This window comes from Saccostrea echinata, unplaced genomic scaffold, assembly GCF_033153115.1.
Source record: "Saccostrea echinata isolate AGI-Se365-2 ecotype Australia unplaced genomic scaffold, CSIRO_AGI_Sech_v1 ptg000056l, whole genome shotgun sequence".
Classification (NCBI taxonomy): Eukaryota; Metazoa; Mollusca; class Bivalvia; order Ostreida; family Ostreidae; genus Saccostrea; species Saccostrea echinata.
In genome coordinates, this window is record NW_026889805.1 from 1,991,904 (window position 1) to 2,006,709 (window position 14,806).

The 14,806-nt window shown below is 33.7% G+C and overlaps 1 protein-coding gene across 1 annotated transcript; it reads right to left on the reverse strand.

The window, feature by feature from the left end:
- Positions 1-2,443: 2,443 nt before the first annotated feature.
- Positions 2,444-4,417, reverse strand: LOC133173507 (uncharacterized). The gene has a single exon (XM_061308490.1). The coding sequence runs from the start codon at positions 4,415-4,417 to the stop codon at positions 2,444-2,446; it is 1,974 nt and encodes a 657-aa protein (XP_061164474.1).
- Positions 4,418-14,806: the final 10,389 nt, after the last annotated feature.

Genomic DNA, 14,806 nt, shown 5'->3' on the forward strand with positions numbered 1-14,806 from the left:
TAAAAGTTTTCCTACTTCTAAAATGGGACTCTTAATTGTTCCCACACATAAAACCAAGGTCATTGATTCAAACCAGAATGTAAACTGCATTACGATGCTTGTATATTGGAATGTCTTATTGTTGCAATGCTGTTCTTTTCAATTGTAATTGTCTTTTCCGATAAATTCTTATAAAAATGTTCAGATGCCATGGAGGAGTAAGCATCCCCTGCCCACCTGTCACACCCACCGTGTGCTACCAAATTGTTTATTAAATTAACTGTTATGAATTCTATCATCATCATGTGACAAATATAGCAATATATTGTGAAAGCTCAGAAAAAATAATCCCAATTTAACCTAAAAATTAGCACTATTTTAGTAATATCTAAAATTAGATCATAGACCCCACTTTTAAGTTTCTTTTCTGAATATATAAGATGCGATTTTAATCAATCTGTGAAATCCTAATACTTTAAAATGATTTTATTGCTTGTAAAATTGTTAATACCAGAAAAATCTCTTCTTTTTTGAGTGCAGAAAACTCAGACAATTGACTGTGAAGTAATTTGAAACCTTTTCGTTGTCACTTTGATTACTGAATCCTGATTCCGTCTACCTGATCAATGCAAAGGGCTAAGGGTGGATGTGACTGGTCGACAGGGAATGTTTATTCCCCTTTAGGCACTTCGCCTGGTGCTGTCCTGTTAACAATTCGTTTTGTTTACTGGATTTATGCGACTGATGATCCCTCTTCGTTATGTTCAATTTTTACATTGTATAAACATCCAATTATCCCATTTATGATTTACTCCCAGGTAGACATTTCGCTAATAGGGAATAAGCTGCATTGAAGAAATATTAGTGTCATCATTACTTTTAACTTTTATTGATCAAGAGTAACATAGACAAAAAAATCAATTTTCATTAAAAGTGAAAAAACGCCAACATTTGGATGGTTTACCAACTGTCAACGAAAAGGGCCATATAACATCTAAACTTTAAGACAAACGAGACTTCAGATTTTCTGTCGTCACCTTTCCTTGTTTATGTGGTAATATTACTCTTTCATCTGGTGTTCATGTCTCTCAACTTATTCGATACTCAAGAGCATGCTCTTAGTAAGGAATATTACGTCTACTTGATCAATGCATAATAGTAAAAAAGATAAAGGCGGTATTAGGGTTGTAGATATAGTGACTAAATATTAACCTCTGAACACATTCTTTTTGCGAACTCACCTTGATAAGAAAGTCAATCATGTAAAATGAATTGCATTGACTTGCAAATCTTTGTATTTTTTACAAAACTTCTACGATTCTATAAAGAAATATTAGTTAATTTTTGTCACTGCAAAAAAGTACAAATATTAATTGAAATGGACATTAATCAAATTTTGCAACAATCTGTTTTTATTTAATGGTAAGCTCCTTTACTTTAAAAAGTGGGTGAAAATATAAAATAATTTTAAGATTTATTTGAAAATATAAAACATTTGAAAGATTTATTTGCTGCTAATAGTTTAAAACCATTGATACCATTGATGAAATAGGTAAATAAATCTGCTGAAAGACAAATATAAAATTGTCGAAACAATATTTAATTATATCAGCTAATGAATAATATTGATGGACGAAAACAAATTAAAACTATAAAAGAACAAGTGTTATTTTATTTCTTTTAAGGGGGGGGGTATTGTATCGTTGAAATCTGAAAATGTGAAATTGTGCCCTATTGCTACAAAATGAGCATAAGCGGAGAAAAGAATCTACAAACAAATGTTCTTTTTTGTGTGAAAAAGAAGATATGCAACATCTTATATTTGAGAAAAATGTTAAACGTATTTGACTATGATATGCTATGTTTTCAAAATAAACATTCATGGAAAAAATAATTAATGGTTATTTAATGCAATTAGAAAATATACACATTGAATTATTTTATTCTCTTCTTTCCTTTTTAAATATATAATATATTTTGTAGACTTGAAAATCTTGAGGAAAAAACTTATTATAAGATATAAAAGCTTGTTAAACAATGAACCGTCCTTTGGTGTCAACTTATTAAACATTGCAAAAATACAGAAAAATTCATAAGACTACTGTAATTTGTTAGGAATATTTTTAATTTTCTGTATCGTGTTTCTAAATGTTATTTATACTGGGTAAACATATTAATGCAAACAAAATTTTAAAAAGAAACACTTTTCGATATGTTGTTTTACAGTACTGCTTAAGAGTCCCTTTTACTGCTGTTAATAGTTTCGTAAGGAGTAAAAGATGCTTGGTAAAACATTTGCTAGACCTCGCTGTATCTTTACTTGTAAGGATTTTTTTATGAAGGTAGGTTAAGTCAATTTCTTTCAAAAGAACATTCGGGTAAAACATTTCGGATGTCTTTGTGTTGTAGGAATTCGGAGGCGTTAAATCATCATCGTTGGGACAATTGTAGTTCGTCAAATGATTTAATAAAGACTTCGTATCCTCAACATTGTGACATTTTGTAGGTTGTGATAGGGGTACTGTCTTAGTGCTTGTTGATACGAGTACAATGCAGTCGGAATGTCCCCTCTGAGCTGTTGACAAATTCCTAAGATCTGCCAACATATGTCTCTAGTACAGGGGCGAATCAGAATTCCGTCTTCAACTAAATTCTTCAAATCATATAAGGCTACTTCCGCACGATGTTCGTCAGAATGTCTGTAACATAAGAATTCTATCATGTGTAACATTACAAATGAGGAGACATGTATGGTACCCTCGATGTGACACATTAGACGCTGCTCATGTATTAATTCATTAATATAATGGATGTTTGTAGAGAGATCGATGTCCCGTCCAACAACACTCCTCATCTTTGTAGAATAAGACTGTCCTCTACCTACCTCGCAATATCCCATGATTTCAACATCACTCATGTACATAAGATATGGTCGCGCAAACTTGATCTTTGCTATCTCTAGGATATTTACTGTTTTGGTGTTTCTAAATGTTTTGTAATAATACATTGCAAGGTACAAGATATCAGAAATAAACCCCAATTTTGCTGCTAGTTTCAACATGTAACATGATATCTTGTCAGCTTTATACATGAACTTGTTCATTAAAATATTAGCGCACCTGCTGTGTAACATAAAAGCTGTGTTCTGGAAAATGCTGACCGTGAGTTTCTGTGCCATGAGAATTTGATAATTTTTATAGTTTCTAAGACTTAAAATTATCAATGTTTCCATCGATTGTAGGAGCTGTAAGCAGCAGTCAAAGTTTGGTGTAAATATTGCATCGTTATTACATATCTCTCTAAATAATTCTGATTCAAAAACAACCTCCCAGTCAGCACTTCGCTGATTTAAAGAAATACATTGTCTGGGATTACAGAGAAAATCTATAGTAAAGGATCTGACGGATTGACTGTGTAGTAGTAATGATATACCCTTCTCATACAGTCGGTATAACTCTAGGAATAACTTCCTTTGAGATTCACCAAATATGTTAGTTAAAAACATGTTGTTTTCTGGAATGAAAAAGTTAGGACATACGCCTTCATACACCCATTTAAGAAGGAGTTTAAAGCAGACCCAGAAACACTCCAGAAGATTTTGTGGATACCAATGAGGTATTAAATTTTGCTGAATCACCCAAAATACTGCTGTTTTCATATGATAAGAGCAAAGTAAACTTTCTTCTATCTTTTCCTTGATGACTTCTTTTAAAATAAGCTTAAGTAAACCATACGTGAGAAACTGACAGTGGTTCATTGTGTATACAAGCTTTTGCTCTGCAAGAGAAAATGAAATTCTCCATTCGTTTTCCTCGTGATTTCCTTGCTTGTGCCCTATTGCTACAAAGTGACATCCATTCCTGACAATATCATCAACTACATGAGGACTCGGCCACGAGCGACATCTATCGATCCATGCTAAGGCAGATGGAGGCCAGAAATCACTTGCAAAACAGTGAGCATCATCAAACTCTATTCCTTTCCAATTTCCACTCCGACAGGGTCCATGAACATGGGAATCGGGTCTGGATGGTAAATACATATTATTTCGAAATCCGGAACTGGATATATACAGTTTTCCATGCATTGTAAAGCATGCTGACCAGATTTGTGTTGTTGTTACGGCTGGTAAGAGTAATTGAAGTAACGTGAATCCTGGTGGACTTTCAGAGCGGTCAGAGAGAACCAGTGTATGTCTGTTGTAATACTGAGTCTGAGATAAATTCCAGGTTACTCGATAGTTATCAAGAGAGATCATAAAGTCCCTGTCAGACTCATTCAGTCTGAATCCTTCTCTATGACTCCCACTGAATATTATACGAACATCGGTATTAGATTCACTGAACAAAATCATCATTTCCCTGAAATCAACTACATCTCTCCTCATAGCTACTTGTTCCGAGGTCCCCAATTTGCTACAGAGTCCCACAAATACCATTTGTGACATGTGCTGTATTCCCTCCTTACTAAGATGAGAAAACGTAGTGAATAAAAAAGTTAAACAGTAAATATTACAATACTTCATATTACTATGATGTTAGTAAATTTGTTCTTACATGATGGTTGACATGTTCAGAGAAGACATCCTCAAAAATCATTTGCTGCTTGTGAGACTTCTTTTACATTCATACTTAAATTCCAAAAGTTTTTGGAAACCCTTTTACAGTACGGTATTAAAAACCTATATGATGGACATATCTAATTGAAAATCACTTTTGCAGAAATGAGATATAATAACATCTATACTTAAAATAATTCATCCAGGTTTTGGCGGCTAATTTTTTTTCAATTCATTTACAGGAAATACTTTGAATTAGCTAACAACAAACAATATGTTTATGCACATGACGTAATTTTTTTTTTCACTCTCTACAGTTTTCCGTTTTTGTCCAAAGTAAAAAAAATACTTTGAAACTTCAAATAAATTTATCTCTATTTCCATTATAATGGCATGCGGAAATATTCCAATTTCCTCATTCTCAAATTTAAATAGTTCTGAAGACGAGATCTGCAAACAGTCTGTCAGGATTACCATACCAAAAAATTATGTTCATTGATTGGCCGACTTATATTCTTAAAAGCAGAACTCGCTAAAATTAAAAAAAACTACATGAAATAAAAGACTCGTTCTGTGGCATTCCAATTCACATCAAGTTTTATCAGTAAAGAAAGAGGGCGTACAAGCCGAGTACAATCCCCCACTCTGAGGCAATATTTTCTAAATTTACAAAGTTCAAGGAAAAGTTATATTTTCTACAATTATATTTTCAGTAATGGCATCTTGAACACGTGATTCATTTATTTTATTGAATGACTTATTGGTTGATAATTCGTTTTGAAAAGTTACCAGTAAGCATATTTTAGAGGAAAATGAGTTTTCAGGAGCCAGAAAAAGTAATTTTTGAATATCAATGGGTCAGGTCTCCATTCTACATTAATGTTTAGATGACGGAAAAGTAAATATAAAATCTTTTTTATGTTTCCAAAGATTGGAGTCTGAACCCATTCTATATGAAAACTACGAAAGCCCAGAAGGCTCATTCGAGATTCGAGTTTCGAAATACGAGATTCAAAATTCGAGTTTCGAGATTCAAGATCCAAACTAACCAATCAAAAGGCGGATTCAATAAATGATTACTCCCCTTTACTAAGGTTTTACTATCAAGAAATCATTGAATATATTTATAACAAATGTGTCATTTGCTTAAATAATAATGCAAGAAAAAATGTTATATGTTTCAAAACAAAATAAATATGAGTTTTGGGCAACGTTTTGAAAAATGTATATAAATCTTATTTTCCTCAATAAAGAAAACAATAGATACATATATAGAATATTATATGGCCATATCGTTGAATTAAAAATTTAGTGGGTCGATAATTTATTCGATAAGCTCACTGATGAGGGAGAAAATTATTAATGATATGAAATACTAAGGATCGTCTATACATTGCACAGTAATTTAATTAAGGATACATTTCATTACATTTAAGCGTGTATTTGTGCAGTTAGATATTTGATATCGAATAAAATAAATTCCAGTCTGTATTGTATATATAATTTTTAATTAATTCAAGTATTCAAAGCCTTAGACCAAGATAAGTAATTGAAAACTTAATTCTTATGTGTTTCTCCTGTTGGGAAACAATTGCGTATATTCCTTTCTGCTAATGTGTAGGCTAATGTGAAGTCACAGATTTCACCTAAAGCGCATCATTGCCGAATTGCGGATAGGCAAGGAGGGAGTCGCCCCTCTCAATAGGGGGGGGGAGAGAGAGAGAGAGTCGTAGGACCACTTTTTGCGATCTTGGAGACATCTATCATTTTCATTTTCCCAGTGAATATTATTATAAATCATTTAAACATATTTTTTATGATACGGAAATTAAAATCTTCATGACCACTCTTAATAAAATTGAGATATATTAAAATCCTTACATAGTGCTTGGAAATTATGGAATGAAATATATGGAGATAACGAACAGTATTCAAGCTCAAAAGTCCATTATACAATACAAAATAGGAGCAGAGCAAACACGGACCTCGAAACATCAGAGGTGGCCATGGAGGAGTGCCATGGAGGAGTGAGCATCCCCTGCCGACCGGTCACACCCGCCGTGTGCTCCTTGTCATGATCGGGAAATAACGGAAAAATCCGTCGACAATTCAGTGTGTAAATAATGGCTTAACAATTAGTATGAAAAACGTCAGTCAGCATTTGACTCAATGATAAATTGTATTTGCTGACAAGGTCATTGTATCGACCATAGAACTTACGAAATGATGACTTTAAACGAGACAGCTGATATTCTTGTTTCATCAACTTATTTGTCAATAATTTACCTCGTTTTAGAAATTGTACATACGTAGAGCATGCTCTTGCGTATCGAATCAACTGAGAGATATATATACCTCGTATGCAGGTGATGAAGGTATATTACTGCATAAGTAAGGGAAGTTGACGATTGAAAAGTTAAAGTCATCACGTTTATCATAAAGCTTGGTTGTTAGATTACCATTAACGTCTTTTTCAAGTAAAATATCCAAATATGAAACAGATGTGTCAGACTCTGTGGTATCTTTTATCTCAAGTTCACCAGGATATATCGTATCGACATAAGAATGAAAATAGCCTTTGTTGATTGACAATACGTCGTCGATATATCTAAATGTCGAGTTGAACGCCACAGCCAGTACGTGTTTTCTTCTTTTCACGTACAAGATTTTGGAAACGTCTTTACAGATATATTCTAAATATATATTTTTAAAATGTGTTTTTGTTTGACTTCCTATTAAACCAAACATATTTCCTAATTTCTATTCGCTGTCCTAATCGTAGACTCCAGGTTGCTGTAATTTTTAATAGTATCGACTTCAAGGTAACGTTTCAATTTTAGATTTATATAAGAAGTTTTGTATGCTGTAAAAATTGGAAAGGCATAAAAGTATGGATGGCTAAAAATACTTTTATTGCATTTGATGAAAAAATATTCTAATAACTGGTAAATAAATACGATTTATGATCAACTTTCTCCATTTTTCAGCAAAATACATGTATAAATAAATATTTATTTTACATCAAGAAAATGATGTGTAGGCAACATATGGAATATATACGCCATTGGAAAAGCACGTCCGCGATTTTTCTTTATCACTACTACGATGTCTTTCAAGATTCCCTGGGTACACTAAAAAGGTGTATAGAGGGTCCATTGTTTTGTTAAAATAATTATTTTTTTTATCATTATTGGAACTTGTGTATTGATTGGTTATGTATCTTGCGAGACCCGAGAGGTTTCCTTATCAGTAATTATTGTCATCTCCCTCGGGAGATGACACATTAAGTTTGTTATCCGGAAGTGAAGACCTAGTGTAAGCTGCCATCGATAAGCTGGTGGTCTGGCAAATGACCAGATGATGATATAGAGATGTAAACAAAATTGAGCGTTCTGTCTTAAGCTTATTATTACAAAATGGTCCATCTTAAAGTAAAACTACACAGGGTTCATTAAGGGTAATAGAGGTAGATTCACTTGGGTGGTGGTGGTCTTTAAAATACACATGTATAAACATTGTGTCTAGGCTATTGTGTAAAATGATGGTCAGCGCGCGGGGATCAAAATACACAAAACGTATCAGCCAAGGCGTGGATCCAAGATTTACTGACGAAAGAAAACAGTGAAAACATTCACGTTAAATGCATATATGTAATGGCAAAAACTTAACTTTTATGTGTACTTAATAGTCAATTGATAATTACCGTATATAGATTGTATGTAAAATAAAACAGAACTTATTCAAAAAAATAAATAAATAAAATTCGAAGAAAAATTTTTTTTACCTAAAAGCACAATTTAAGCAGAAACATAAATATCTCTGATTTAAGTAACTCAGTGCTGCAGGCATTGGAATAAAGATCATAAAGAATCATTACGAGTATTTTCTCGGATGTCTGCACTATTCTTTTTTTATTATTATTTAAATTTACCCCTGCAGAAAAGTTTTAGGAAAAACACAATTTTCTTTACTTGGCTCAGATTTTTTAAGGATTAAAAAATAAAGCAACTTATCATTATCTTTATGCAATTCTAATTTGCGTTTTTTGCTAATAGGAAAGAGTAAAAAAAAAATCACTCCTCGTATTCTTGACATAAAGCCAAAATTATAAAATGTGTGTCTCATGGAACAGCCTATAAAATCGATGTTGGTAGATTGGGGTTCTTTTCATTGTGCAAATGCTTAATTTTAAATGGTAACTTTTCAATCTTATAACCTTTCTATGCATGCTATTTTCCCAGGAGCGTATACATGTACACGTTCTTGTATTATACATAATATAGCGTTAAAATATGAATCTACATGGGCAGCAGAAGGGTATGAGGCAGGAGAGTCTCAATTTTTCCCTTGATATTCCCAGTGGCTCGATGACCAAGTCACTTCAGAGGATACGATTAAGGAAAATCTTTGGAAATTAATTGAGGTTCGGATTACATTAAGGCGACTAAGACCTAAAGTCAAAGGAAGGCTAAGGTTTTATATCCATCTTCATACGGAAAAATTGTTATCTAATTTTTACGAATATTTCTCAGTGGTTAGATTTTTACAGACATTGTACAAACAATATTTAAAATGAATAAAGCATATTCACAACAGGTAAAATAATACAGTCACGTAGCATCAGGAGGGTCGGACCCTTCCACTTTTTTCCCAAACATTGAAAATATTCATTGAAAGGCACGCCCTTGCCCCATCTTCCATCTTTTGTTGCAGTATCGTACGTCAAATCATCCCATGGGAATGTCTTATAATACAAAATATGTTTGTTGGAAAAGTTGTAATCCCCCCTTCCAAGAAATGAAAATGTTGAGTTTGGACAGACCCTTTTTCCCCTTTCAAATATTGTTCAGATAAGTCGTCGATTTTTTTTCTGCCCCCCCCCCCCTTTTTTCAAAAGCGATACTACTGCCTGTAATAGCTGAAAAATGATATAACATTCCACTGTTTATTCTGTGACATTCATGAAGCCAAAGAGATGACATTTCAGGCTTTCTGGAAAGCCAACATTTCAGGCTTTCTGGAAAGCCAAACTTGTCGAATATATAATTATTCTACCCATGCATCGCAAGATTGACACTGAATGTTGATAACCGACCATTTGTCTACCGTTGTAATAAAATAAACAACATACCCATATGACCCTGAGGTCGTGTCTCTCCCCCCCCCCCCTTCCTTCCCCTTATATTTTTTACCGATAAACCCGTTAAACTCTTTGAAACCCGTATTACTAATTATCATTAATCGCTAGTCACTTGTTTTATTGCACACTTAACTTTGAAAACCCGTATTAGTCACTGGTCACTTTCTAATACATTGTCACAAACTATATCCACTTTGAAACCTGTATTACTTAGATAATTATTTTTAATCACTAGTCACTTGTTTTATTGCACACTTATAATTCTCATCGACTACCCCCCCCCCCCCCCACATTTATCTTTGAATCCCATTAATAATATTTATTATGATGACATCATTCCTATAAACAAAGTAGATAATACGATAAAAATATTTTTGATATAAACCTATTATAATATTTAAAAAGTTTTAATATAAATTTAAGCATATTTTGCCGACCAAAAACCCAATTTTTTTTTATTTCGTTCTGATATATATATAACACTCTTTCTTGCATTATAATATAATCAAATGACCTCTTCGGTTTGAATATATTCAACGATTTCTTGAAGGTCAAAACTTAGCAAAGGGGAGTAATTGAATCTCAAACCGCCTTTTGATTGGTTAGTTTGGATCTTGAATCTCGAAACTCGAATTTCGAATCTCGTATTTCGAAACTCGAATCTCGAATGAGCCTTCTGGGCTTTCGTAGAAAACCGAACATTTCTGAAAAAAAAAAATTATGATTCAACAAACTCGTTTATTTAAATCACACTGACATACAAAAGCGACCAGAAGACTTCTTCGCTTCGTGGTTAACGAGTTCAGTATTACGCCTAACCATAAGCTTTGGAAAGAGTTCGAATCAAGTGTGCACTTTTTTTCTTTTGATAATCTTAAAAACATATGTAAAAATATAAATTATTTATCAATATTTTTTCAGCAAAATAAAAAAAATCAAATGCGTAAAAGATTATATTGACAATACAATTTTTTGAAAAATGTAATTTTTCATGAACTTTTAGAATTCAGAAATGTCATTTTTCAGACCTGGGGATTGTCCTCGCCTTGTACGCCTCTATTCTTTATATTCTTTAAGTAAGTTTAGCATTTGCAATAGTAATTATTGCGTCTACGTTAAGTAATGAATATGCTTCTTCACCCTATGACTATAGTCCTGCTGGACACGTTATTACTGGTGACGTAAATATAGTTAATAATGAGGACCTTAGATCATTAATTTTAAAAGGTCCTAAATATAGGGAACCCCGATCCTTCAACTGGAGTCGGAATTTCATAAATATTATGGATTCTGTAGAGGATTACGCCAGGTGATGGGCCAGACATGAAAAAGAAGACCTTGACACTTTGTCAGAATGGATTAAATGTATCAGATGTATGTTAAAATCGCGCATTAAAAGATTGAGGGGCAATATGAGAACCATCTATCCTTCTGTATTCAATAATCCAGAAGTGAAAAAAGAATTAGATAGATTACATGATCAGTACGTACTGGTCCTTGCTGACAAAGCAGTTAACAACATTGTCTTTGTTTGTAGGGCTCATTATATTAAATGTATTTTAGAGGAACTTGGATTTAATTCTACAAGTGGTAATCCAACTTATACTCATAGTTCCCTTTCTAAGGAAGAAATTCTTCAAAATCATATGTCAGTTTTGAATATTTTTAATATTCCAAACAACCAAAATGAATTTGAATTACCATATCTACATTGGATTCCGAAACTTCAATAAAAATCCTTCCAAACATAGATACGTAGCGGGATCCAGTAAATGTTCAACCAAGCCTCTTTCTTTACTCCTCATTAAGATATTAATAGTAGTGAAGGAGAAACTTCAAGAGTACTGTGCAACAATATATTCGAGAAGTGGTGTAAATCAGATGTGGATACTAAACAATTCCAGGGAACTTTTGGAAAATTTGAAATCACAAGAATTATCAACAGCTTAAAACAGTACGACTTTTCAACTTTATACACAACCATTCCCCACGATAAATTAAAATCCAGACTTTTTGATATCATTGACAGCTGCTTTTTCAATAAAAATGGAACTCGTAAATTTACTTACCTTGTTATTGGTCATTTGCAAAATTATTTTGTTAAAAAGCATTCTGATTGTACACACAAGTACTCTGAAGTTGACATTAAAAAGATGCTTGAGTTTCTGATTGACAATATCAATGTGGTTTTTGGAGACCAGGTCTTCCAACAATCTATTGGAATTCCCATGGGTACCAATTGCGCCCCGTTAATACCAGACCTTTTTTGTATTCATATGAAGCAGAATTTGTCCAAAATCTTATACGTGAACTCGACATTTAGATATCGACGACGTATTGTCAATTAACAATGGTTATTTCCATTCTTATGTCGATACGATATATCCCGGTGAGCTTGAGATAAAAGATACCACAAAGCCTGACACATCTCTTTCATATTTGGATATTTTACTTGAAAAAGACATTAATGGTAATCTAACAACCAAGCTTTATGATAAACGTGATGACTTTAACTTTTCAATCGTCAACTTCCTTACTTATGCAGCAATATACCTTCATCACCTGCATACGGGGTATATATCTCTCAGTTGATTCGATACGCAAGAGCATGCTTTACGTATGCACAATTTCTAAAACGAGGTAAATTATTGACAAACAAGTTGATGAAACAATTATATCAGCAGACTCGTTTAAAGTCATCATTTCGTAAGTTCTATGGTCGATACAATGACCTTGTCAGCAAATACAATTTATCTTTGAGTCAAATGCTGACTGACGTTTTTTCATTACTAATTGTTAAGCCATTTTTTACACACTGAATTGTCGACGGATTTTTTCGCTATTTCCCGATCATGACAAGGAGCACACGGCGGGTGTGACCGGTCGGCAGGGGTTGCTCACTCCTCCATGGCAGTTGATCCCACCTCTGATGTTTTGGAGGTCCGTGTTTGCTCTGCTCCTATTTTGTATTGTTTAATGGACTTTTGAGCTTGAATTCTGTTCGTTATCTCCATATATTTCATTTCATCAGGAGATGGTATAACGTGGTCTAGTATGCTATCACTGTTGGGATGAATAAATTTATTGCATTAGTAGTACTGAGTTATATTCAGTTCAAGGATGAGCTATGCTCATTTGAATCGTCTTGGTTGCTTTTGTGAATATCTAGGGTTATGGTGTGAGAAAGAGATGTATATGCGTGTCCAAAAATGCAATAGATTGTTGCTGTTATTTATTACATTAAAAAAACTGCCATTATTCAAAATACTAGATTTCAAACTGCTGTTGGGATACTTTTTTTAATTGAACAGCCATCTCAGTAATATTAAATGGTGTTCGAGGGTCGTCAATTCGTGTTGCTATTGCTAATTTCTTTTATTGTTGTTTTTGTCAAGTTGACATGTGGCATGTTTGACTTTTGGCACGTTTGATTGATTATTCGTACGTTGTTTTACGTCACCATATGACGCTGAATGGCTTCAAATTTAGACCTTTACTCGGCACTCAGGGTCATTGAGCAGTGGAGAATCTTTATCGTGCAAACCCCTGCCTCCGTTTTTAACGTCTCATCCGAAGGACCCGCAACTTCCACTTCAAAGTGCCGACCGTTTGGCGAAGGAACAGTTGCTACCAATTTTTTTATCGACTAAGGTCAGTCGCGGCCGGGGTTATAACCCTCTAACAACTGAGCTACCGTTTGCACGTTTGAAAGAAAAACACTTTCAGTGGCATTCAATTCGACATTCAGATATATCGACGATGTTTTATTATCAATCAAAAATAGTCATTTTCATTCATATGTCGACTCGATATATCCTAGTGAACTTGAAATAAAAGACACCACAGAGTATGCCACATTGAAAATTGAAAAGTTGTTCAACTGGTAAAAGTTGTTTTGAATTTGCTATAGCTGAGAATGACATTAGGATAATTTTTTCCACATTTTTGCATCGCGCCTTCCTGCATAGCCTACTTTGCAAAAATTATCGGCATCATCACGTGACAAAAATCAAGGGTATCAGCAAGTGTTTCATCTTGAGATCTGAACATAAATAGGCCTATATCTTCATTTTGATGACAATAAATTGTGACTTTATTACACCGATGAATCTATTTGATAAACAAATGGACTTAAATTTCTGTTTATTTATTTTTATTTTATTAATTTTTTGCTTTGAAGAAAGTCTGAAATAAAAAAAAAAGATTACTCTTCAGCTTTGAATATCTTGTGTTTTCCTTGGATGCTCAGTTGTGAAAGTACTTTTTGAAATGCTAAATTTTGTTTGCAGCAGATTTGATGCTTTGCATCAATTTTTCTTGTTAGACCTTTGTTTTGATACTAAATTTGACCACGGAAAGTCCCGTCTACCTGATCAATACAAAGGGTTCACAGTGGTCGTGTCCGATCGACAAAGGATTACACCTCCTATGCACCTGATTCCACCCCTGGAACTTCCAGGGCTGCGAGTTTTATGCCCTCTTAACATATTTGCTATTCATCAAATATATGGAGATAACGAACAGTCTTCAAGCTCAAAAGTCCATTAAACAATACAAATTTTGGAGCAGAGCAAACACAGACCTCTAAAACGTCAGAGGTAAGATCAGGTGTCATGGAGGAGTGATTATCCCCTGCCGACCGGTCACACCTGCCGTGTGTTCCTTATTACGATCGGTAAATAACGGAAAAATCCGCCGACAATTCAGTGTGTAAATAATGGTCTAGCAATTAGTTTGAAAAACGTCAGTCAGCATTTGACGTAATGATAATAAGTTTCCTTTGAGATAATTATCTCCGAGCATCATACTTATACGTTAGAGTTTACGATAGCTACTCATTCGAATTTGTTACCACCGCCGATTCAAATTTTATACACTTCCAAACCCAATACAGCGCCACCTACTTCGCATGCTCATCTTCATTCGAGATACCTTCTCTCAAATATTTTAAGTGGGGAGGTTGGAAGGGAGTCTAACAGGTAAGTATGACTCGGAGATAATTAACTCAAAGGAAATTTATAATCTCCGATCATCATACTTACTTAGAGTTTACGATAGCTACAGAATTTTGACATTTTTGGCAGTGTAATTTTGTTTGTCATGTAATTTAAAGAATGATTTTTGCTAAA